At 46.9% G+C, this 26,910-nt stretch overlaps 2 protein-coding genes across 3 annotated transcripts in view; both read right to left on the bottom strand.

The window, feature by feature from the left end:
- LOC130403232 (aminopeptidase N-like) overlaps positions 1-3,412 on the bottom strand; it is a 14,703-nt gene extending 11,291 nt beyond the window's left edge. For both annotated transcript variants that reach the window (XR_008904078.1, XM_056607493.1), the window contains exons 1-2: positions 2,763-3,412; positions 1,449-1,591 (exon numbers count right to left, since the gene is read on the bottom strand). Coding sequence is in view for 1 of the 2 variants with exons in the window: in XM_056607493.1 (XP_056463468.1) it covers positions 1,449-1,591; positions 2,763-3,376 (757 nt within the window). In the remaining variant the exon portion in view is untranslated. The remainder of the gene's footprint in view (positions 1-1,448; positions 1,592-2,762) is intronic.
- Positions 3,413-3,896: 484 nt separating this feature from the next.
- On the bottom strand, positions 3,897-26,179 carry anpepa (alanyl (membrane) aminopeptidase a). Its single transcript, XM_056607492.1, has 21 exons — positions 26,006-26,179; positions 19,924-20,663; positions 19,417-19,559; positions 18,953-19,092; positions 18,135-18,261; positions 17,659-17,813; positions 17,315-17,428; positions 15,120-15,260; positions 14,809-14,874; positions 14,606-14,671; positions 13,464-13,639; positions 12,259-12,335; positions 10,926-11,059; positions 9,658-9,713; positions 9,099-9,246; positions 8,552-8,643; positions 8,058-8,168; positions 6,773-6,940; positions 6,323-6,463; positions 5,047-5,128; positions 3,897-4,933 (listed from the first exon to the last, which is right to left on the bottom strand). Exons 2-21 carry the CDS (start codon positions 20,553-20,555, stop codon positions 4,781-4,783), a joined length of 2,922 nt encoding a protein of 973 aa, XP_056463467.1. The 5' UTR covers positions 20,556-20,663; positions 26,006-26,179; the 3' UTR covers positions 3,897-4,780.
- Positions 26,180-26,910: the final 731 nt, after the last annotated feature.

The raw sequence follows: 26,910 nt of genomic DNA, 5'->3' as shown, positions 1-26,910 counted from the left end.
CTTTTATCCAAAGCGACATACAATAAGTACAATCTTTCAGAAGAAAGAGAAAAAATATCGGCTGTCGGTACAGTAAGGATGTTCATAGAACCAAGTGCCAAGCACTTGGAATTGTAAGGTTAACCCATTCCCCGTATACAACAGCGATAGCTAGGATAAGATGCTAGACAATGCTACGTACTATTTTTAAGTGCCAGGACGTACAACATACAATAAGTGCATACATTAAGTGCAAGTATGTACAACATACAATCAATGCGTACATTTAGTGCCAGGACGTACAGCATAATAAAGTGCGTAAGAGGGGTGTGGGGGTGTCTTCCGTTTTCCATCTTTGTTCAGACGCCTGAATGGATGCAGTCTACCTGTCTGTCGAGACTGTAGGCAAAAGTCTCAATCACGGTTTGTCATAAAGGGGTAATGTGACATGATCGCTCAAGTCTGCATTTGCTTCATATTCTGCTTCCAGAATCCTTCTTACAATTACAATCAGGGCGTTTAGCAGACGCTTTTATCCAAAGCGACTTACATCGGTTAATACACACATTGACACACCGACGGCAGAGTCAACCATGCAAGGAGACAGCCAGCACGTCAGGAGCAGTTAGGGTTGAGTGTCTTGCTCAGGGACACATCAACACTCAGCTAGGAGGAGCTGGGGATCGAACTAGCAACCACAGTTACAAGACAACTGCTCTACCTCCTGAGCTAAGCCGACCCAGTTACCATAGTGGTGGTAACTAGTGTTTGAATTGCATGCCTTCTCACTCAGACTCGGTGACACAAAGTCACAAAGACTTGGAGAAGTCAAAGCAATAAGATTTGGTTAGTGTGCATAATGTGCATACTATGTGAGAAAGAAGGAACAAACAAGGCTTTAAAAAGAGTCCATTTCCATTCCAGGTTGTCTGTTGAGCACAGTGGCGAGACAGAAAGCTATAACAGACTAACCACATACTCAAGATGAGCCCTGACGAGGAGGAACTGTTTATTGGAGAATTCTATAAACAACATGAGGCAGTGGGGTCGTAAATCAGGGCAGAGCTCCGGAAGACGTGTGTCAGTTGGAGCTGTCAGTTGAAGAAGCTTGGTGGCTTCCTGTCGTGGTTTCCAGTGTTTGAATGATACAATGTTTTCTAGTGACGGTTGAGGTTGTGACTGCAACTGACTGTGGTTTGACTGTAAAAATGTGTGTGAAGAAACAAACCTCATAGAAATGAATAAGATTTGATGACGTAATGAGACTCATAAGGTAAATTAATGGAGGTTACAACCAAGATGATTAACAGCCAAGACAGACATGTTTGGTTTTAATGTTTAGCCCCCCGATTATTTGAAGGAGGCATCTGCCTTGACCTGAGCCCACAGTCTTGTCTTTGAGTCGGTAGTCTTGTGGTTGTGTGTGTGCTGAAAAAACACGTGAGGTTTGGTGAGAGGGCTGGAACTACCGTAGTTGATGGAGTTGGACAGAGCCACGGTCTCCAGCGGGTGAATCATTGTCAGGTCGAAGACGGCCTTCATGGCGGGCTCGTCGAAGCAGGGGAACGCCTTCCGGGCGTCAGTGGGCTGCATTTGTGTGGTGGCCAGGATTCTGTCCAGAACACAGAACATAGAACACAATCAGAGATACCAGAGGTCAGAGATACCATCCGGGTGGTGGCAAGGATTCTGTCCAGAACACAGCACACAGTCAGAGAGACCAGACGTCAAACTTACTATCCGGGTGGTGGCCCAGGATTCTGTCCAAAACCCAGAACACGGAACACAGTCAGAGACACCAGAGGTCAGAGATACCATCTGTGTGGTGCCACTCTGCCCATAACAGCAGGACCAGAGCAGTCAGAGGTATCAGCGTTCAGAGATACCAGTCAGATAACAGCAGTCACGCATACAGCAGTAAGAGATGCTAAACTAGCAGATATACCAGTACTAGCCAGAGATACCAGTAGGGAGATACCAGGATTCATATATCCCAACAGATATTCCACTACTACTACTAGTCATAGATACCAGAAGTCATAGATACCAGTAGTCATAGATACCAGCAGGTACCACTACTAGCCAGAGATACCAGTAGACATATATATACCAGCAGATACCAGTACTAGTCTTAGATAGCTGCAGAAATAGATTTATTTCACTTGTATTGTTTGTTTGTTGTTATCTGTGGTTTTACTGTCTGTGAACCAGGTTTTCAGTGTTGCACAAGAACGTGCGTGCGATCATGCCGTTGTGTGTTCTGCTGCCAATCCCACCCACTCACGGATGGATGTACTTTTTTCCAGAAGGTCCTAATGAGTCAGAAAGGCCACCTAAGGACTTCTCTTTGAGGGTGCGGAAGACATGCGATAAAGTTTAAAGAATTACTTTTAATTAATTAAACGTAATGCTTTAAAGAGCAGGTATTATAATCCCAGAACCCCAACCCATCTGGGATTAATAAAGTGCTTGGTTTAACATCTTGCACGCAAACAACACAGACCAACAGCTTTGTCCCTCACTTTGTCTTGAACAGATTGTTCTTTGTAGTTTACACTTTTAGCAAACAAGTAAATGTAACAAAGAAATATAAATCCTCTTTTGACTGGACTTCTGAAACTCTGTATCTGCTGGCTGATGTTTCACAGGGGAGAAGATTACAAGGACAAAATATTTGACTTGCTCATCAGAAGAAGACTTTTTCAACTGGAGAGAACCGAACTAAACCGAACAAACCGCCCTACCGCTGCTTCAGATTGTTGTGTGCGTGCGGGCGACCTTACTTCTCCACTCCGTTCTCCTTGTACTTGCTCCTGTAGAACCCGGCCAGGTCGTCGGCCAGCTCACCCACAAACTCTGTATGCAGCAGGTAAGACCGCCCCGCCTCTAGCCTCCCCTCCAGCTGAACCACCAGGTAATCCGTCGTCAACTCCATCCAGGTGGCCTTGATGGACGGCGCGGTGGCCCCCAGAGCCATGAGCTGCGCCTCGTGTCCCTGGAAGAGGGTGAAGTTGAGCCGGTTGGAGTGGATGAGGATGAGGTCGGTCTCCTTCAAGCAGACGAACCGCACGGTGGAGTTCCCCGTGAAGATGAAGAGGCCCCGCCCGTCTGGCTCCAGCCGGGGCCACAGGGTGATGGCGTAGTGCACGGGGGCCAGGGTGTCCGGGAGCCGGTACTGCTGCCAGGGAACCAGAGGGCCAGGGCTGGAGCTTGGCCTGGGGCTGGGGAAGGAGGAGTCTGCGGTGGTGGTGGTGGGGGAGGATGGCGACGGCTCAAGGTCCTTGGTCTTCTCCTTGGCGTAGAGGACCGACAGAGCGATGATGGAGGCAAGAGCCCCCACTGAGACCAGGGCGAGGGCGAGGGCCAGCGCCCTGCTGATGTAGAATCCTGCTGCCATGGGTGAACCTCCGTGGCGGCGGTGCGAGGAGAGAGAGGCGGAGGGGGGAGAGCATGAGTTTTTATTGCTGAGCGCCTGAGCCACCGAGGAGGAGCTGTGAGGCCAAGGCTGAGGCGGGGCCAACAGCATGAGGGTTCGGGACCATGGCTGGAACAGTCTGCTGAGATAAGAGAACTATCGGTGAACTTTACACCTCTTGAGGCCATGTCCGACTGACGTCCTTGGAGATCCTGCTAGGGTGTTGCCGTTGGCTCAGGATGGGAAACGCCGCAGCATTGGAAACATCTGGTATTAAACATCTGGCATGAATGTGTTGTGTGCATTGGAGCGTTGTTCTGTATGGACCTGGACGCCCACGTTTGGGACGTTTTTCCTCTTCCTATTAACTGGTATATAAATATAATATTATGACGGCCCAAAGGTGAGTCATTGACTTTTCTTAGAATACAGTTCATCTTAAATTGAACCAAACTGACATGTCCCCAGTGTTAGTCATAGACAATATACACACTCAAGAGTTGAAAAAAAGATTAAGACATTTTATCATTTAATTTGGGTTTATACATCAGATTATACAATACTATCCGTTACAGACTAGATTTACTGTAACAATAATACAACTGAATTTGAACCATTGACTGAAATGGAAATATTCTCTTCCACTATCTGTTATGATTTCTTCTCTTGACCTTATTATTTATCACTGTGTTGTTTCAAACGTAGCATAACAGGCACATAGATCAGTACAATACAATAATTTATTGAGCAGTATAACAGATCATTCATGAAGAAAACACTTTACACAATGTTGTACTTTATTAAACAACACCTTTTCAACTGATATCCTCCAGTGTCACATTCGGGCGAATCCAAATCAATTAGTCTGTTAGTCAAACGCTTTGTACACATTTTAATACTGTTAGCGACATTGTAGATATAAGCTATGACACACAAGAAGGACATAAGCACACACAAATCAAATAGGAATGTAAAAAACTAGCACCCCACCTTTAACCAAAATAAGGTCCACAACCTTGTCGCATATAGCTCCGCTTAATTTTGATTTTGAATTATTAATTATTCCGGTGTCCCTCATCAGATAGATCCACAGATTCAGAACCCACACGTTATAAACACAGGTGGTCCAGGGACCCTAGGGGCACTACATCATTCAACATCCTGCTCGTGGAGCTGATTCAGTCCCCGGAGAATGAACTGCTAAATTTCTCGACATGTGGACAGCTATCCACAGGCCCTGTGACGGTATCGAGGCCTTATGTACACAACAGACTTTTCTGCGCTGCTACGTCGCTTCTTCGACCTTGAGTGTACGTAGCACCAGAATCCCCAGGAGAGACGTATCATTACGAGTCCTTCCAGCGGAGGTCCCGTCTAGGTGGGGTTTCACTTGGCCTCTCCGGACAGCCAGTCCAACACCTGGCTTCTGCTCTCAGCCAGCCATCTGATGTTTGCCCTGGTATTCTCTATCGCCTGCTCCAGAGCCAGCGAGGCCGAGCCGAACCCCACCTGGAGGTTCTGCTCCTTGAAGCGCTCCAGCTGGAGACAGAGGAAGAAGGGAACAGAGCGTGAGAGAGAGAGAGGTTGGATTCGACATCAGATTGATATAGACAAGTTGATGTTTTTGTTTCTTTAGGGAGAGGGGATTGTACCTCTTTTAGCTCAAACTCTGTGGAGAAGCGTTGTGTAATCCCGGTGATTAGACCAGAGAACGAGAAGGAACCACGCCCGTAACTAGACGTAGACGGAGGGAGTGACGGACAGATCATTAAAAAACTCAAATGACTCGTTATCATCATCGTTCGCTGATCAATAGAGAGCAGATGTTTCACTCTGTTGACGGACGAGGCTCTGATCCTCATCACAGCGTTTACCAGAGCTTGTCCATCATTCCGGGAAATACTTGGAACCTGACGGGTGGGAAAATCTCCCTGGAACCGTTCTACTGAATCACGTGCCTCACACTAAACCCCCGCCACCTGCTCGGCTTTAACAACTCAAAAACTACGAGGCTGTGGCTTCTTTTTTTCTCCCAACCCAAATTACCCAAATGCTTACATCTTGTTTATGTGAGAAGGTCCAACTGAGATATTCTCAAAATGATCGCTGAGAAACATTTTGAAACGACACAAGGCTGAGGACTTATGGCCCGTCAAACAGGTTCTCAAAGTATGGCTCTTATTGCAACCAGATGCTGGGACATGAATTTGTGTTTTTGTGAACTTTTTTATAGATTGGACGATATGGACTATTCTAATGCTATCTTTGCTACTCTTGTCAAGCCCTTGACTGAGCATCTGAAAGAGACCTTTTAGCTTCAATTCAGTGGCTCACTAGTCTCGCCAACAAGACTTAAGATAAATAATTTAAAGTCTGATGGCAGATGAGCTCCAACCTGTGTGATCGGGCCATTTCACTTTCTTTCGCTTGTGTTGACAAATCATGTCGCTGGAGGGTGGAATCTGTAATTGTGTAAAGGACTTTTGACAGCAAACAAAAAACCTTGACTAGCTGCCAGACTACCACCTACAGCATCCTGTCCGGACACCAATCTTTTATAATGAGTGAAAGAGGGTTTTCTCCAGTGTAATAGCCAAACAGGAACAAGCTCTGTGCTTTCTCCTCTGGAAGTGAGATACCCCCAGATAAGGGTCTCACTGACTCTTTGAGAATTGATCTTGAGGTCCCTCTACTTGTTTGTATAAATGTTTTAATGGAACAGCACCTCTTTACATTGCACACTTTCTGAACCCCTTTCTGGCCCAAAATGAGCCCTTAGGTCATCTCCAGTTGAAGATAACCATCCCACTTAATATTAGAAGTTGGAAGTTGGCTCTGCAGTTACAAAAATAAAACATTGTTGATCTCTCTTGCAAACTCTGCATTTTTCTTATTATTAATTAAAAAGGTGCACCATGGAATACCTACTTATTGAAAATGTAACTCCAATTTTCCCGGACAAAGTTCCATGCGAGCGGCATTCCCACGACGTTCCGAGCCACGGCCACGATGGTGCTGACGGAGTCCTGCTTCCGAATCTTTGTGGGGTCTATGGAGTACTGCAGATACCTGCCCCAGGGAAAACATACAAGACCACTGAACCACAACCTGGACTTTAAGATCTAAAGGGTCTAGAAGGCACCTTGGTCCTCTGCGAAGATAGATGGACAGGTGCGCTCTTTATTCATCCAGTGTGGACATTTTTGAGAGTGGGAATTTGGTTGCAACAGCAGCAGAAGATACAACAAAGAAATGAAAGTAAAATACAATTAAAAATTCATCATTACGATGTCAGTGCAAATGCAGAATTAGGCAGCATGGATAGCTGCGTGATGAGCGATCCACCTGGTGGATGTTTATGGTACTGCTTCCACAGACCTGTTGAGGAGCCACGGTGCCTTGGTGCAGGCCAGGGCGCCCCGGAGACGGGCAGACTCTGTTGCCACGGTAGCATTCTGAAACATCCTCCAGGCAAAGTCCCACTCCTCCATTCCCCCGAAGGCGATGGCGCTGCAGTACACTGTGCTCTTGAGGTTGGGATGGATCCTGCTCCACATAACGTCAACAACACAAGACAGGGTCAGGGGTGAATCCTCCTAAGGCTGAATAAGGCGTTAATGATTATATTGACGTTGAAAACACACTCGCTGTAAAATTTATTTACGTATCCCATTGTTGCGATCTGCATCCATACTGCTCTCAGCCACTGAGGGTTTAGTGACTGTAGTCTAGGGGTATGACCATAGACTAGTCTAGGGGTATGACCATAGACTAGTCTAGGGGTATGACCATAGACTGTAGTGTAGGATAAGACCATAGACTGCAGTGTAGGGTATGACCATAGACTGTAGTCTAGGGTAAGACTATAAACTGTAGTGTAGGGTAAGACCATAGACTGTCGTGTAGGGTAAGACCATAGACTGTTGGGTAAGGTAAAGAAGATGAAGCTGATTACATCAAACACAACATTTACAGTTCATGTTCTCCCTGATTAAACCATTTCAGCTCATCAACGTCAACCCAGTATTGAAGAATGTGTGTTGACGAGTATGAGACTCAGCAGCAGCTATATGTCAGCCTAGAAGGAGATCAAGCTGAAGAAGAGCCAAGTATTTAACAAAGACCATCTGATAAAAAGCCCTCAGTGGTGATTGCGCTCCAACTGCCTTTCTATATGATGATAATACTGAAGAATGTTAGAAGAAGGTTATGTTCATGTGGATTCACAAGAGTATCACTGAGGCAATTGATGAGATGCAGGTAGAGTTGTAGTTCAGGTTTTAAAGACACAAAGGGCTCCATTAGGTGGATGGGAGGTTCTATAAACATGGTCCCTGTGAGATAGTTGGAGGTTCTCTAATCATGAGAGGGTGATGTGGAATAAGCAAAAACAGCGCAATGATAAATGATCTTGTGATGTGCGGGGATGTCTGCACCATGTAGATCCAGTAGGTATTACGGTTATATAGGCTGGATATGCCTTATTTACAAAGCATTGCTCATAAGGTCATAAGTTCATAAGTCGCGGTTCAAGCGTCATGTTTCTTTGAACATGCAGTTCACGCACTCTGCTGTCAGATGCGGTCGACGCACAGCTGATGTGGCCGTACGAACCCTGGGTTGACACAGGGACTATGGATCAGGTTTGATGACGCTTTCTTACGGGTTGTGTTCCGGATCAGCCATCCACTCGGAGAACCACCTCAGAGCCAGCTCCTTGCATTCCTTCAGGCCCGTGCTGCAGGCCATGTTAAGGGCATTGATCTGGTTGTACCTGGGTCAGAACACACACACACACGCACGCACGCACGCACGCACGCACGCACGCACGCACGCACGCAGGCACACGCACACACACACACAGTTTAGTACCTGGGTCAAAACACACAAACACACACACGCACACACACACACATACCGTTTATTACCTGCCAAAACACACACACACACACACACACACACACACACACACACACACACACACACACACACACACACACACACACAGTTTAGAAGCTGGTTCACACACATACAGAGGTTGGTACCTGGTTGGGTCACACACACACAGCTATAGAGTCCACCGTTTACTGACAGGGTGTAGACAGAGTAAACACATGTCAGTGAGTTAATTTGTTTAAAACAGTTGTTCATTCATACTGGTCATTGTGGCCGGGTGGTACTCGTGCCCAGTTAGCCGTTATCGTCCTGTAGTACTCAAACAGCGGCAGGGTCTGTTTCCTGATGTAGCCCTGAAACACACAAAATTACAAAGGCGTTAGTCGGCTTAGCTGGTAGTGGTGACTCAGGCTGGCACAGTGGTGAAATGCAGTTACTCATGTGGGAAAAGAAGGAATTCAACACTTAAGTTGTAGTTTCAGTTCCTGTACGAGACCTCTGCATGGATTACATCAGTTAATGCAGTTTTAGGAAACGAGTATTTATCTAAAACAAGCTGGTGCTTCTCCATACAGGAAGCAGAAGTTATCTATTTTACAACATTTTGTATGTCATTTTCCCCAAAAATTTGGGGATCGATACATAATTCCTAACGTTTATTTTTGTGCCAGTTAGTGTAACAACACAGGGCTAGAGAGCCCTGTGTTGTTACACTGTGATTTAAATTCACCGGTATAGTGTTCGTTCATCGTGTTGAGCAGGCTGGTATAGCAGTGAGGATACAGGGTTAGGGTTGGATGCAGCGTACCTGTAGAGGCCCGTAGACCTCGGTGCGGTCGAACATGAGGAAGTAGTAGTTGAGGTTACTGAGGGCCGAGGCCCAGGGGATGTAGTCCCTCTCCTTGGACAGGTAGCTGGTAGTCCTCAGAGCCAACGTGGTGTTGATCACCTTAGCCCTGCACGGCGGCTACACGTCAAAACCGTTGCTAGGATACCACCCGCACAGCGTTGCTAGGATACCAGCACTACCACAATTGCTAGGATACGGCACAATGATGCTAGGATAACGGCACAGCGTTGCTAGGATACGTCCACTGCGTTGCTGGGATAACACCATGGCGTTGCTAGGATACGGCCACTGCATTGCTAGAGTACAACCCCACAGCGTTGCTAGGATACCAGCATTTTTTTCTCCCTGATGTTTTTATATTTACCGTCGTCTTTTATACATTCATTTTGTTAATTGTCTGTCATATTTGATGCGGTGAATTGTTTTAATCATTTGCACACTGATATGATACCAAGCAGCATATGGGACCATCATTTCCCATGTTGTAACAATATTGTATGTTATTATATCTATTTACCTGGCCAGGTTAAAGGCGTCATCCAAAAGTTGTGCTCTGTTGACGGTTGGTATAGCCTGAAGGGGCAGAGGGAGTGCACATACACACACACACACAGACAGACACACACAAACACACACACACACAATAAAAGCCTAGACACCACAGAAAGCTAAGATTGAAGGGATACGTTAATGGGAAGGGAATACAGTTTTAAATACTTTCCAAAGATTTTCAATGTGTTCCAAGTAGTCGCTTGAACAGTGACAACACAACAGGTTTGTCTACAAACACACTGATAATTTTGCACTATTTCCGTCGTTGTGGTTATTAGGTCACCTGTGATGCCTCACTGGTTCAATTTGATCAACTGCTGCTTCAGGTGGAGGAACCTGTCATCGCATGACTAATAATTACCATCATCAGAATATCTGTTTGTTGTCAGACCACAATTTTGTTGTGTTGTTACTGTCTTTCTTTCAGGGTGAATGGGTAGCTAGTCGGAACACACTGGAAAGTAAATAAAGTTATATTCCCCTCACATGAACAGGATGCAACTCGGTGGTGGTGGCTAATGGAAAACTAATGCTAACCAAGCGAACTCCCCTTCTGAATGTACAATAATTAATTTGGAATTCAACAACTCTGACAGGCAAACGCCTATCTACCGATATGTCAGCGTATATCTTTGAGGATGGACTGTACGAAACAAGAGCTAGCCACTTGGGCTGCGTTCCAAATCGCATACTTTTTTATTTTACTTACGTACGTACTGCAGCTACCCTCACAAAGTACGTACTGTTGCACACAGTATAAATACAATTGTGACCTAGCACAGGTGATTTCACTGATCAGCACACTTGTAGTGACACCCATGTATCTTCTGCTGGCCAAAGGATTGTGGGGCAGAATAGCCAAGAAAGAAGGCTGGCTTGCACACTGCGAAACGCGACCGGATGTAGTCCAACATCCTGGTACTTTTGGCATGCTGCGTTTTCCATACAAGCCAAAAAAAAGTGTGGTAGTGTGGGTGTTGGACCGCACGGTTGGGTGGTTCTCCTCAGCACTATTCTAGATTTATTTTTTGCATTTTTATACTTTATGATAGAGTGAGACAGACATGAAGGTATCGGATACAGAGGAGAGGACATGCTGCAAAGAACCACGGGCAGGAATCGTACTCGTGGCCGCCTTGATCAGGACTGAGCCTTAGTGGTACGCGCTCTACCCAGTTAGCCACGGGGGCGCCACCTCCTCGGCACACGTAGCTAGCTGGTTCCCAGACTCACCTGGTGGTCGGTATGCAGCAGATGCAGCAGGCGCTCCCAGTTCTCCAGGTCATAGTTGACCCTGAAGTATCCCGAGACGTTGGTGTTGGCCAACACCCACTGGTCCCCCGTCGCGATCACACGGCTCTGCATGTCTGCGGAACCCAAACACACCAAGAGAGGAGGGAGAGAGAGGGAGAGGGAGGCAGTTGGGAGAAAGTGTGCGAAAGGGGGAGAGACAGAGAGAGACAGTAAAGAGAGAGAGAGAGTGGAGAGAAGAGAGAGGGGATAGCTGAATTATTTATCCGTCAGCAGCAGGTGAAATCCACAGTAGTCAGGGTGGGGGTCCAACAGGTATAGATGGGTCCAATAGGTTTGGGTTGGTCCACTAGTTTTGGGCTTGTCCAGTAGGTGTGGGTGAGAAGGTAGGTTTGGGTTGCTCCCATAGGTTTGGGTTGGGTCCACTAGGTTGGTGTTGGTTAGTAGATTGGGGTGGGATGGTAGGTTTGGGTTGGGTCCACTAGGTTTGTGTTGGTCTAGTCTAGTGGATCTGGGTTGGTCCAGTAGATCTGGGTTGCTCCAGTAGGTTTGGGTTGGTCCATTAGATCTGGGTTGCTCCAGTAGGTTGGGGTTGGTCCAGTAGATGTGGGTCCACTAGGTTTGTGTTGGTCTAGTTGATTGGGGTGGGTCCAGAAGAGTTGGTTTGTACATTAGGTTTGGAAGGGTCCACTAGGTTTGGGTTGTTCTAGTCTAGTGGATCTGGGTTGGTCCAGTAGATGTGGGTCCAGTAGGTCTGGGTTGGTCCAGTAGATGTGGGTCCAGTAGGTTTGTGTTGGTCCATTAGATCTGGGTTGGTCTAGTAGATCTGGGTTGCTCCAGTAGGTTTGGGTTGGTCCATTAGATCTGGGTTGGTCCAGTAGATCTGGGTTGCTCCAGTAGGTTTGTGTGGGTCCATAGGTGGTGTTGGTCTGGGCGGCCTCATGTCGGTATGAGGTGGGGTCAGTCTGGGCTGGGTCGACTTGGTTTAGAGTGGAAGGCCGGGGCGTGAGGTTCAATAAACAGGCCTGAGGTAAACAGCCGTGGGCCCCATCTGTACATTTGCGCGGCCACATGTCAGCGACCGTAAAACTACAAAATAGATGTTAATCTTTAAACCGTTTTCCGATTTACTTCAAAGGGCGACTTCAGAAGACTAAATATAAAGCGGCCGATAGCTGCTTTCCGTGAGTAGAGCTGAATATGGTCTACACTCCTGCCCCTGAAATAGGGAGCGACTTTATAAGGTTATGGTTAGTTAACGGCCAATAAACAATATTATTAGAACGTGTTTGCCGCAGTCTCATGACATCAATACCTGTCTTCTTCAGGAGCCAGAACTGCTCCTGTTCAACTCCGCTCTTAATCCATTTGATGGGAACGAACCAGGTGTAGCTGGACAGAGAGAGAGAGAGAGAGAGAGAGAGAGAGAGAGAGAGAGAGAGAGAGAGAGAGAGAGAGAGAGAGTGAGAGAGAGAGAGAGAGAGAGAGAGAGAGAGAGGAGAGAGAGAGAGAGAGAGAGAGAGAGAGGAGAAAAAATAGTGAAAAGGGGAGAAAGTGAGAGAGAGAAGCGAGAGTGAGAGAGACAGAGAACAGGGAAAGAGAGAGAGGGAGAGTTACCAACACATGGATGCTTAATCTATTACGCACCTCTGATCATGTGACCATGTCCATGTTGGATCTGTTGTCCGCATATTAGCATTAAAAGAGCAAGAGATTCGGTGGGTGTTGCATGAAAATGAAATCAAATCGTCAAAATACAAATATATCATTAATCTCAAATCTGTATTCATAAGATATAATATTAAAAGCAACCCAAATCACACCTGGTTTTGTCTGGCAGTTACAAGTCTGTTGTCAGTCAATACAATGAAAGGCTCCCCCAGCTCCCCAACTAGTGTAACATTTACATGGCATTCAGTTCAGTCAGTTCCCAGTCTAAGGAGATTGAAGCCGTTGCTGTTGTCCCGTCCTGGGCGAGGGGGGGACTTTGAGTACCGATCTCTCGTCAACAGGGCCGGATTAGCCAATGGGTTTTCTGGGCACGGGCCCAGGGGCCCGTCCATAGAGGGGGCCCGCCTTGCAGATCGTTTAAAAAAAAAAAAAAAAGTATATATATGTATTTATTTATTTTACATTTCAACAAAATTATGTGATTTATTGGTTAACAAATAAAGTAACTACCCGACAATATTTCTCTACTACAGTAACAGGAGGGCCCGTAAAAAGCCTTTCTAAAATGATGGGGTGGGGGGTGGGGGGTGGGGGCAGACAGGAGAGGAGAGCTTATATTACATTATTTTCATTTAAAAAACAGCTCTGATTGTTTTATTTTTATAGTTATAGGTATTTGTTGCAATGAGCAGTGCTTTCCTGTTTGAGTTGGAAATACTCTGTGTCATTATGTCTGTGTGTTAAAATAACACACAGACATTTGTGCCCAGGGGCCTATGATTTGTTAATCCGGCCCTGCTCGTCAACCGATCCGAACAACGAGTAGGAAGATAAGGAGTTGAAAGCTACCTGAAGGGGGACGCCCGTTCCACCACAGCCTGGGGGTCGTTGAGGAAGTGCTGCTGGCTGACTTGTCCGGTTCTGGTGTCCACGGTAACCACCGGGAAGCCCATCTGCAGGACCCATCGGTTCATGATGTCCTGAACTGAGCGAGGGAGACTGATGCTCGGGGTGTCCTCTACTGCCTGAAGAAAAAGACAGAAAGACAGGTAGAGACATGGAGGAATAGAGAGAAAATAGATGAGTTTGACCAAAGGTTGAAATCATTGTAGACTGTATTGTTTTAAATCAACGTAAAATTCAGCGTTCATAATGCCGCTTTTTACACTGCTGTATTATATTATGGCGTAAAATGTGCTTGATAAATAATCAAAAACCCTGTATTTTACGCCGTTAACCGTTAAACACATATTATTATGCATATTATGGCGTTTTGAAATACAACAGCTTAAAGAGTGGCGTTATCAAAGCCTAAACCCCAGATTTTAAGTTGATTTAAATCAATGTGTGTTTACAATGAGGTAGTCTAGGCCTTCCGTGTGTGTGTGTGTGTGTGTTTGTATCTTTGGCTGTGGTGATGACAAACACTCACACGAAGTGTGTATGTCATCACCAGGACACCAGCGTCAAGTGGTCAGTAGAGAGGAGGTCTGAGTCAGCTGTGCGGGTTAAACCAGCATAGAGGAACTGTCTGATGAGGCTGGTAAGTCACAACAGGCGCTCCTCTGTGAGTAATTGCCGCCTTGCCTAAGTATCAGTTTCCAAGAATCGAATTAAGCTTGTGTCTGTGTGTGTGTGTGTGTGTGTGTGTGTGTGTGTGTGTGTGTGTGTGTGTGTGTGTGTGTGTCTGCGTGCGCATTACCAGTTTCAGCCTTGCGTAAGTTTCAGTTACCAAGAATCAAATTGTGCGTGTGTGTGTGTGTGTGTGTGTGTGTGTGTGTGTGTGTGTGTGTGTGTGTGTGTGTGTGTGTGTGTGTGTGTAGGTGTGTGTGTGTGTGTGTGTGTAGGTGTGTGTGTGTGTGTGTGTGTGTGTGTGTGTGTGTGCGCGTGTGTGTGTGTGTGTGTGTGTGTGTGTGTGTGTGTGTGTGTGTGTGTGTGTGTGTGTGTGTGTGTGTGTGTGTGTGTGTGTGTGTGTGTGTGTGTGCGCTTACCAGCTGCAGATGGTCCCAAAGGTCTGTGTACACGGTGTTATTGAAGGCGAACATGTTCAGATAGGACTGAGGAAACACCACAATATTTTCAGGCCATGAATGTGCTTTATATGTAATATTTACCATGAAAAACACACACATACACAGGTATACACACACACACACACACACACACACACACACAAACACACAAGTATACTCACACTGAGCCCTTTGGCAAACACAGGCTCTGAGAGAAACTCGGACAACATGCGTAGAACGGCTGCACCCTGAGAGGACAAAACACACAAAATACATCCAGAAACAGTCACATTGTGTGTGTGCGTGTGTGTCTGTGTCTTTCTGTGTGTGTGTGTTTGTGGAGTTGTGAGTGTGCGTGTGTGAGTGCGTGCGTGTGTGTCTGTGTCTGTGTGTGTGTGTGTGTGTGAGATTGCGTGTCTGCGTCTGCGTGCGCGTGCGTGCGTGCATGTGCGTGTGTGTGCGTGTGTGTGTGTGTGTGTGTGTGTGAGGGCACCTTGCTGTAGGAGATGGTGTTGAACATCTCAGTGATCTCGCTGGGCCGGTTGACCTCGTCCTCGCGACGGGACAGCGGGTGAGAGGAGGCCAGGGCGTCCACCGCAAACACCTTACGCACGTCAAAGATGATGTGCTCTTTCTGTGGAGACACACACACACACACACAAGACGCACACTACTGAAACCAATAACATCTAGTGCAATGCATCTGAAAGGTATAATCTGAACTTTATCCCAGCTACAGTGTGTCCTTTATCACAGCTACTGTCTGTCCTTCATCACAGCTACTGTCTGTCCTTTATCCCAGCTACTGTCTGTCCTTTATCCCAGCTGCAGTGTGTCCTTTATCACAGCTACAGTCTGTCCTTCATCACAGCTACTGTCTGTCCTTTATCACAGCTGCAGTGTGTCCTTTATCACAGCTACAGTTTGTCCTTCATCACAGCTACAGTCTATCCTTCATCACAGCTACAGTGTGTCCTTTATCACAGCTACAGTCTGTCCTTCATCACAGTTACAGTCTGTCCTTTATCACAGCTACAGTCTGTCCTTCATCACAGTTACAGTCTGTCCTTTATCACAGCTGCAGTGTGTCCTTTATCACAGCTACAGTGTGTCCTTTATCACAGCTACAGTCTGTCCTTTATCACAGCTACAGTGTGTCCTTTATCACAGCTACAGTCTGTCCTTTATCACAGCTACAGTCTGTCCTTTATCACAGCTACAGTCTGTCCTTTATCACAGCTTCAGTCCGTCCTTCATCACAGCTACAGTCTGTCCTCTATCACAGCTTCAGTCTGTCCTTTATCACAGCTACAGTCTGTCCTTCATCACAGCTTCAGTCTGTCCTTTATCACAGCTACAGTCTGTCCTTCATCACAGCTACAGTCTGTCCTTTATCACAGCTTCAGTCTGTCCTTTATCACAGCTACAGTCTGCCCTTCATCACAGCTACAGTCTGTCCTTTATCACAGCTACAGTCTGTCCTTTATCTCAGCTACAGTCTGTCCTTCATCACAGCTACAGTCTGTCCTTTATCACAGCTACAGTCTGTCCTTTATCACAGCTGCAGTGTGTCCTTTATCACAGCTACAGTCTGTCCTTAATTACAGTTCCAGTCTGTCCTTTATCATCTGTACTTTCTGTGATTTATCACAGCAACATTCAGTTCTTTATCACAGCTATACTCTAGTCTTAATGACAGTTCCAGTCTCTTCCGGTCTTTACGACAGTTATATCATGTCCTTTATCACAATATAGTCTCCATCACACTTACAGTGTCAAAGTCCATACAGTCTTTGAGGCCTTACCACCATGGACACGCCCAAACTGGTCTGATCTCGGAAGCTAAGGATAGTCGGATGGGAGACCACCTGGGAATACCAGGTGCTGTAAGTGGTGTCGGGTGGTGGCCAATAGGTGGCACTCTTCCCTCTGGCCTTAACATCAATCCCGATGCCCCAGTGCAGTGACGGGGACACTGTGCTGTGGAAGGCGCTGTCCTTCGGAGGAGACGTAAAACCGAGGTCCTGACTCACTGAGGTCATAAAAGATCCCAGGGCACTTATCGCAAAGAGTAGGGGTTTCCCCGGTGTCCTGGCCCAACCAGGCTCACTCAATCTGGCCCCCTAATCATCCTCCTGTATAATTGGCTGACCCATTAATTCCCTCAATCTCCACCTCAAGCTGGTGTGTGCTGAGCGTTCTGGCGCAGATTGGCTGCCGTGTATCCCCCAAGTGGGTGCTACACACTGGTGGTGGTTAGTGAGGTCCCCCCTTCACTGTAAAGCGTCTTTAAGTGTCTAGGAAAGCGCTACATGAATTCAAATCAATCCATCATTTCTTTATCACAGCTGCAGTGTCAAAGTCCTTCATCACAAAACAGTCAATCACAGTCCTCACAGCTCCGGTCATCCAAGACCTCCTCATTACAGTCTGTAAGCCTCCCATCACAGCTCCAGTCATCCAAGACCTCCTCATTACAGTCTGTAAGCCTCCCATCACAGTGAAAGTCATCCAAGACCTCCTCATTACAGTCTGTAAGCCTCCCATCACAGCTCCAGTCATCCAAGACCTCCTCATTACAGTCTGTAAGCCTCCCATCACAGCTCCAGTCATCCAAGACCTCCTCATTACAGTCTGTAAGCCTCCCATCACAGTGAAAGTCGCCGTCTCTACAGCGTTTCTCCTTACGATGTCCCAGGTGGGCTCTGCGTGGTCCGCCCCCAGGTACTCAACATACGAGGCGAAGCCTTCGTTCAGCCAGAGGTCGTTCCACCACCGCAGGGTCACCAGGTTCCCAAACCACTGAGGAACAAACACAAGACACCGTCTAACGCGGCTAGATGCAGAATAATACCTGTTGTTGTATACAGGGTTAGGGTTAGTGTTAGTGAGTGTAATGAATGCATATAAATAAAAAGCCCTTAGAAAGCCGTCCTTCCATCAATGGACATCCAGTTTGAGATCTGCGCCCTGCGACTCTCTCTCCACCTGCCTGCGCTCAGACAGGAAGTGAGGTCATCGCACAGTCCTACCATGTGGGCGAGCTCGTGGGCGATGACGGTGAGCACCCTCTCCTTGTTGCCGGTGGAGGAGGCGACGGGGTCGTACAGCAGGGCCGTCTCCCGGTAGGTGATCAGCCCCCAGTTCTCCATCGCCCCCGCGTTGAAGTCGGGCAGGGCTACTTGGTCTGGGTTGGGGTGGGGCGGGGCGGCAGAGGAGAAGCAGCTTGGCTTAGTTTATCTTAGCCTAGCTAGCCTAGCATAGTGTAGCTTAGTGTAGCCTAGCCTAGCCACTGTCTCTTAAACTGAACCAAACTTACCCTCATTAAAGTGATTTTAATGTGACTTTCTGTCATTCTTTCTTTTTGTATTTAAAACCCTAATCTTTGACCTAGTGTACCTTGCATGTCCGAAAAGATAAACCTGGGACTAGTAACACTAATAGCGGCCGAGCTAAAGCTAGCAGCCGAATGACGGCCACCCAGACGAGAGGATGTAGAGGAAGTCACCTGACTTGGAGAGAGGGTAGGAGGTGTTGTAGTAGTGCTCGTAGAAGTTCAGAATGGCTTCCGTGACGTTGAGAGCGTAGTCCCCCTGGCCCTCCGTGATGGCCTGTTGCCGGGCCCAGATACGAACCTGCAGTCGAGGTTAAACCCCCTCACATCAGCCCGTGGTCTGTGAGGCTGGATGACATTCTGACCTCGAGTCACCTCGACGACATGTTTTCTCTCTTGCCTGAGATCAGCTATTTTCTAATTTATAAACCCTTGATCTTGGTTCCGGGCTGTGAGGTCACCACTCCCATTTAAGGGCATTACAACCTGTGTTGTTGATCGGAATGTGCATTGAGTATCTTAAAGGTCCGATGACATGCCACAAGGTGTGAATGTGATTGGCCTTACAAGCCGTTTTGAAAATCTGCACCTTATGACATCACAAGTGGGAGTGTCCACCTAGATGTGTGCTGGATAGATCAGTCTACCAGCCTACCCAGTGGACTGTAGCAAACGTTGCTCATCTATCGAGCCCACATCTAGGTGGACACGCCCACTGGTGATGTCAGAAGACGCCGATTTTCAAAACGGCTTGTAACGGCTGATCACACTCACACCTGGTGGTATAATATGTCCTTGAGTGTTGTGCGTATATTTTGTAACATGGGCTGGCAAAGTGGGAATGGATCCCCTAACCCGGCTGGGCCTGAATCTATTGGGAGCGTCGGTGTGACCCGTTTCACCTGCATGTCTCGATCCTGTGCTCCCAGTAAGTGACCTGTCTCACCTGCCTGTAGCGACCTGTCTCACCTGCCTGTAGCGACCTGTCTCACCTGCACATCTGTCTCCTGATCTCCCTCTATGTAGGTGAAGCCGCTGACGATAAAAGCCAGCAGGTAGGTGGACATCCTCTTTGTGGGTTCAAAGGTCGTCCTGGAGACTGGGATTCCGTCAAACTCCATGCGAGAATTCTCTACAGAGAGAGAGAGAGAGCGAGAGAGGGAGAGAGAGAATCATTTTGTAATGATTAAATGATGTCATGAGGATGTCATGATGTTGTGAGGTTGTGATGATGTTTTCATGGGGACGTAGCAATGTTCTGACATTGTGACGACGACATGATGTTGTCATGGTGTTGTAGTTATGTTCCGATGTCATGATGTGGTCATAACGATGGCATAATGATGTCATGGCGATGTCAGGACGATGTCAGGAGGACGATGTCAGGACGATGTCAGGAGGACGATGTCGGGACGATGTCATTAGGTTATGATGTCACAGTGTTGTGTGAGCCCACCCATCTGCTTGCTGTTGGAGAGGGCGCCGGTCCCCAGGGGGTGAATGAGGACCACGCTGAACGTGGCCTTCATGGCGGGCTCGTCGAAGCAGGGGAAGGCCTTCCGGGCAAACGTCGCCTGCATCTGAGAGGTGGCCAGCACCCTGACACAGGGCAGAACCCACGTTAACTCAACGTAACACAACTGTCATATTGTGATAGTGCTGGGTAGTTCAAACTTTGCTTCATAGGTTCTGTTGTGTGGTGCTGTGTTGCACGCCATTACCTTGGTGCAACAAAGTTAATGTGGTGCTCTGTTACACGCCATTACCTTAGTGCAACAAAGGTAATGTGGTGCTCTGTTGCACGCCATTAACTTGCACCCTTGGTTTTAGTTGTTTGCACGTGTTTCTATAGTCCCTGTCTGTTGTTGATGTTTAACGTATGACCCTCAACCATATCTAACTTCCAGCTTGTCGCAACTTACGGCAATTAAAGAGTTCTGAGTCTACCCGGAGCTGAACTCACTTCTGGACCCCGTCCTCCGTGTACTGGCTCCTGTAGAAACCCTCCAGGTCGTCCGCCAGCTCTCCCTTGAACTGCGTCTCCAGCAGGTAGACCCTCCCGGCCTTCAGCGCTCCGTCCAGCTGCAGCACCAGGTACTCCGTCTCCTCCTGCAGCCAGGAGCTCTGGACCTGGGGCACAGGGTGGGCCGGGTCCAGGGCCTCCAGCCGGGCCTCGTGTCCCTGGAAGAGGGTGAAGTTGAGCTTGTTGGCGTGGATGATGATGAGGTCGGTGTCCTTCAAGCAGACGAACCGCACGGTGGAGTTCCCCGTGAAGATGTAGAGACCCTGCTGGTCGGGCTCCAGCCGGGGCCACAGGGTGATGGCGTAGTGCACGGGGGCCAGGGTGTCCGGGAGCCGGTACCGCTGCCAGGGCTTCTGAGGGCCCGGGCTGGCGCTTGTGGAGGAGGAGTACGGGTCTATGATGGTGGGGGTGGAGGAGGCCCCCATGCTTGGAGCGCCATTACTGGGAGCTCTGTTCCTGCTGCGCTCCTTGTCGTACACCACGGACAGGGCGATGATGGTTACCAAGGCGATGGCGGCCAGGAGAAGCCCGGCCATGGCCAGGTTCCTGCTGAGGTAGAACCCCTTCGCCATGTCTGTCTGTGTGTCAGTGCGGTCGCTGAGGACAGACGCTGCTCTCTTCGTTCCTCGGTTTATGCCTGATCTCTTAACTCGTCCAAGAGGAGACCTCTCAGTTTGTACCTGCGGAAAGACTGCAAGCTTTATGGAAAACCCCTTGGCAAGCAAAGGCAGTGACAATGACACAGCAATGTTCTCAAACCGGTTGTATATTAATCGTAATCTGTATGCTGCGTGTTCTGAATCTCCTTAAATTTCCATAATACAAAGTCTCCCTGTAGTTTCAGGAGTTTCAGAAGCCTAGGAGGCACGTCGCTGATCTCTAGTCTGCAGTCTACAGTCCAGACCCCTTCAGTTCCCCGACCGAATCTCAAATAGTACAAAGGGAGCAGCTTTCCAAAGCAGAGAAAACCCTTAATGTTTCAAAGGAGTCGTGCCAGGTTTGGAAGGGAGGAAACTCAAAGGAAAGGGAAAATCACATATTTTGACTGGCTACTCTGTAACGAGCACTTTTTGTTAAAGCCAAACTAATAGCTGGAGGAGAGTCTAATCTCTTGACCTTCATTAAAAAACCTAAAAGTTTGATAGTTATCCGGTTCTACTGGGATTTGTAGCAAACATATAGGTATATTAGACTAGCATTGTTTAGCACTATGCCGGCATAAAATCACTTGTGGCTGTATAAGCATTCCTACAACCATGTTTATTGATATGTAAGATAGTGTTTAGTAGTTCAACTAGAGTGTACTCCAATACTACTATCCCTAAACAGATCCAATATCCAAATAAGAACAACATCATCTGTGAGTCTTGATGCATTGCTAATCGGTGTATGTTGTAGCTGTGAATCTTTAGCAGCACAGTGTGATAACATTATCTTCTCACGATAACATTCACTCCTTTTGCACCATATACCATCTATCTACTGATTGCTGTGATTTCCCCCTCTGGGGAACCCTATCAGCCAGACTATATCCGGTCAAAATATGTTTGACAATAATCCCATCGTTTATACAAGAATTATATCCACAAAACATACAGCATACACACACACGCACACAAAACCACACACAAACACACAAAATAAACACAACATACATACTATGTTCCCACCATAGTACAAAGCTACTCACATAAACCAAACTCACACAAATACACACATAACATAGTACCACAGTACTAACCTAGCACTGCAGTACTAACAAACTACCACAGTACTCACATAGTGCCACCGTACTCACATAGTACCACAGTACCAATGCAGCACTAACATAGTATCGGACTATAGACACAGACAAAAACTACAAGGACATCATGAGCACCAATGCAATTTGACTTTAGATTGGCTATTTAACGAATCTTTAACGTTGATTAAAAAAGGAAAGGTGGGACATCAATTGGAATGCCCAGACAATTTAAGAGGGACTGTTTTAATAGCAGATTAAGCCATTTATTCATATTTCGTTAAAAAAAATTACATCTGGAAATGATGTGTCGGCGGGAGAGAAAGATAGAGAAAGAGAGAGAGAGAAATAGAGAGACCACACAGACAGCCTACCACACTGCCAGTAGCCCACCACCCAAACCTGCATCGCCGTTCTGTTTAAAGTAGAACATCAGAACCGTTTAATCTAACTGGTAGATAAAATAGATGCATAATTCCCAAGAGTGGGTCATTAACTGAAATGTACCTTCATTTCCACTAAAATAAGTAGTGTACAACCACAAGACAATTATAATAAAATAAAATACTGAATGTGTTCGTTCACACACACACACACACACACACACACACACACACACACACACACACACACACACACAGAAAATGCAGTTAACCCCTATAAGACTCCTGATGCTGACCAGAGTACTGTTGAAAGCAGATTGACTAACCCTCTCATATCATTCTTACAATCTCGTTCCCGTGAAACAGCAAACAACCACGAATGACGAATCATTCAACAGATAAAATATGGTCTTATTCCTAATATGGTCTTATTCATAATATGGTCTTATTCCTAATATGGTCTTATTCCTAATATGGTCTTATTCCTATTCCTTATTTGCGGGAAGCGACCACAGCCTCAATGAAAACTTCACTATGAAGGTCAAGGAATTTTAACGCTTGAAACCGACATAACTCAAGTGATTTTGGAACCGAATCGGGCCAACTGTCCCACGGAAGAAGTGAGGACTGATAGTGAGGGAGACGGGGAGGGAGACGGGGAGGGAGAGGGAGGAAATGGGTGGGAGGGCCGGAAAAGGGGGAGAGAGAGAGAGAGAGAGAGAGGCCGGAGAGGGAGGAAGATCGATAGATTTCTAATAGCTTTATTTATAGCTTTTATATCAGACAATAATATAATACGTGCGGTCATTAAGTTTTACACAAAATAGAAAGTACATTAATGATCAATTAGTAAAGTAGATGAGTAATAGAATACATCAGAAGATGAACATGCAAGCCAAACATTTACAGCATTAACACTCGCCGCCCGCCCGACTTCCGATCCCTAACCTCTGCAACACCAGCAGTCCGTGTCAAGGTGTTTCATTGCTGTGTGATCATTAATTACTCGCTCATCATCTACTTCTCCCGGGCTCTGTACATTCCAATGAACAAGCGTTCTGTGCCGTTTACATTTTCCCTCTCCTGATAAATTGCTGCGTCTGTGTGCCTAATAAACAGTATAAGCAGCATATTTTCCAGTATTGAAGCCAAGAAAGCAAGAGGGAGACAAAAACCTGAGAAGTATTTCTAACAAACGAAAGAAGGCTATACCTATGTAGAGAGAGAAAGAGACACCAACGCACCCAGAGAGAGAGAGAGAGAGAGAGAGAGAGAGAGGGGGGAGAGAGAGAGGGAGAGAGAGAGAGAGAGGAGAGGAGGGAGAGAGAGAGAGAGAGAGAGAGAGAGAGAGAGAGAGAGAGAGGAGAGAGAGAGAGAGAGGGAGAGGAGAGGAGGGGAGAGAGAGGGAGGAGAGGAGGGAGAGAGAGGGAGAGAGGAGAGAGAGAGAGAGAGAGAGAGAGAGAGAGGGGGAGGGAGGGAGGGAGGGACGGAGGGAGGGAGGGACGAACGGACGGACGGGCGGACGGACAGAGCGAGAGAGAGATAATCGTCATGTTTAGGACTATAAACAGACAGCAGCTATCTTGGCTTAGCTCTGTCCATCCGGTGCCTGATAAACATCTGCCCTTTGCATTGAGGGTGGCCTTGGTGCACCTCCTGAGGATGCTGATGGGATACTATGTTATCACAGCAGCCCTCTGATGATGTATGTGAGCCTGGCTATGACTAAGAGCTGTGCTTAACATCTCAGGTGGATGGCGACGACAGCAAGAGCATACGTGACCTGAGGCGATTTTGATAAGAGCTGAGACCTTTATCTCAGTGGAGAAGAGCACAACAGTACCCAACTTCAGTTCACGACCCACTGGCACCACCACAAGGTCCCTGAGCTCGAACCGCTCTCATAGAAATGACCAAAAAAACAGGTTCAGTCAAGGGCTACTGCCGCAGACCGGGCTGAATTCCTTACTTAGCCGAGAGCTAACAAAGTGTTCACACTTCGTTATTCTTAAGTGTAATAATGACTTTGCACCTGGACTACCTGGCCAGTACCTTGTGAGGCAGCAGCTGGATTTGCTGGATCCCATTCACGCGAGAATCCATGTGAATGGGAAGAACTTGTGAAGAACTTGTGAAGAACTCGAAGCCAGGCTTCAAGTTATGCCCCTTTGGCCGAACCATAGTGGTCGGGGTCAAACAGTATGGAACTACGCGATAGACAGTGATAGACAGACGGTTCATCCAATCAGGAGAAAGACAGAAAGTGGCTACTCTGTCTGGGTATCTCTTCAATCTGTTGCCTTTCCATAAACAGAAACATGTTATTGTTAGTGTTGTTACGCCATGAGTGATTTTGTTTTGTAAATATGTCACATTTTGGATTACTTGACCATTGACGACACAGAGAGACATTATGGAGAGCTGTTGAGATGGAGGAGACAGAGACACATATACAGTGAAGGAGAACGAGATACATACACATTTGAAGGGGATGGGAGAAAGGCACACAGAAAGATGGACTGGAGACAAGAGGGGACAGAGACAGAGGGAGGGACAGAGTGTTGAGAGTGTGAGAGAGAGAGAGAGAGAGAGAGAGAGAGAGAGAGAGAGAGAGAGAGAGAGAGAGGAGAAAAAAGGGGGAATGTGCATTGGAAAAAGATGGAGAATGAGGAGAGAGATGGGGAGAAGAAAAGGTTTGAGCGGGAAGAGAGGTGAGGCAGGATTTGTTATGCAGTGTCATAACAGAGACATTTAGATATAAGAAACCAGTATCCCCCTCTCTTCTCCTCTCCCCCTCTCTTCCTTTCTCTCTCCCTCCGATCGCCCATCCTGATTGTTTCCATCTCTCCATCCTTCCACAAAGTAGGTAGAAGTAAACAATGTAGTAATACTGCACTCAAGTCTTTGCATAAACACATACAGTGTGATTCAGTGCCTGTCACACACACACACACAAGCCTCATTTAAGGGTTTTACCCAAACTTTGTAAAAACAGTTAAGTATTTTTAGTAAAATGGGATCATGTTGCAACACTGGGCAAACCCCTGAGACTTACTTTGCAGCTTAAAAACCTTCCACATGATAGTTCTGTATGACTCTGAACTCTCAAGCTTTCTCTGCAAAACTGCCCTTGTGCTCTTTTCTGGATTATTCAAAGGAAGGACCTTTATGTGTTATCAGCAAACCTCACCATGAATTTGGGGAATTTACCTTTACCTGAGTATTAGTGAGGAACCTTTTCATTGTGGTTCCTATTGGTAACCAGTCTGAACTTGGTCTATTTTACTTTACTTTACTGTATTTACTGTATCATAATGTATAGTATACTGTTAGCAATGTCTGTAGAAAAACATGAAACGGAAAATGTCTTTGGTTGCATTGCTCAAAAATATCTCTCTTGTAGTTCAATCCTCCCTGGGAGATCTACAATAACTATATTTGAATATATAATATTTATAAAGCACTGATATACTGCGCTGGATGATGAGTGGATTTCCGAATGTCTATTTGCACAGACACACGCACACACACGCACACACACACACACACGCACACACACACACACACACACAGTAAGAGAGGGTTTTAATCTTCAGTTTGTCAGGCAGTGTCTCTTGCCCTTCCCTCCTAAACTGAGCCGTCAGGTTCCGTTCCTGCCGTTATTCTTCGAGGAATGCTGTTTTTTCCTGCGATTTTGGGAGTTTGGGTGTAAGTGAAAACACCTGTTCATGAAAGCCCAACTGGACTGGAAATCAACACTGCTTGTTAACAGTTAAAGTTGCATGGAAATGTTCCCACGTCCCGGACGCCTAAAGTCTTTCACTTCAGTCTTCCTCCGGGGAGCGAAGGAAAAGCAGCTTAGACGTTGACTGGACATTCAATAACAAGAGTGACTTACCTAGTCTTAACCGCTGCCTGTCCACTTCTGGGCTGGATGACGGGTGCGTGACCATGTGTTGGGCAATGTGTGTGTGTGTGTGTGTTTGTGTGTGTGTGTGTGTGTGTGTGCTTTTGTGTGTGCATGTGTGTGGCTTTGAGGGAAAGAGGCTGATGTGGAGAACCTTTTTCTACATCTGTGAGGGAGTCGAAGGAAGAGGAGGAGTAGAAGGGGGGTGGGGGGGAAGTAGGCCGAACCGCAGCCTTCCTGGGCGGGGGCTCCACAAGAGAAGAAGACTCAGAAGACCCAGCGGGTGTGTCTGGTGACTGCGTGTATGATTTGGGGGGGGGGGGGGGGGGGGGGGTTCTGTGCGATTGTGCATGAGATTGTTTGATTGGAGTTCCTTATGTGTGTGTGTGTGTGTGTGATAGGGGCTACTCTTGCGGGTGGTGTGTGTGTGTGTGTGTGTGTGTGTGTGTGTGTGTGTGAAATGGGGTTGGGCCAATGTGTGTGAGTGTGTGTGTGTGTGCGTGTGTAGATGGGTTAGAAGGGTTGTTTGAATATCTGTGTGCGTGTTGATTTCAAGAACTCCAAATAAAGGCCACACCTTGTTGCGTTCCCGGGTGTGAGACGGTCTCCGTATCAAAACATATGCTGTGTGTTCCATGAACATGCGCGTGTGTGTGTGTGTGTGTGTGTGTGTGGGGGGGGGGGGGGGGGGGGGACTCCATCATTAACGCGACATGTCTTCGCTTCGACTACTGCTCAGCCTGTTGTATGTAGAATATAACCATAGTGTAGTAGAAGTATAAGAGTAGTTAACATTGGGGAATATATTTGAAGCAATAGTTGCTGACACAATGCAGGTTTTATTATCGCACTAGTTATACTGTTCTTAATATATACATAGATATATACGGTAGAGA

The sequence above is a fragment of the Gadus chalcogrammus genome, chromosome 14 (assembly GCF_026213295.1).
Source record: "Gadus chalcogrammus isolate NIFS_2021 chromosome 14, NIFS_Gcha_1.0, whole genome shotgun sequence".
Classification (NCBI taxonomy): domain Eukaryota; kingdom Metazoa; phylum Chordata; class Actinopteri; order Gadiformes; family Gadidae; genus Gadus; species Gadus chalcogrammus.
Note: the sequence above shows the minus strand (reverse complement) of the source record. Positions and strands in the feature narration are given on the sequence as shown.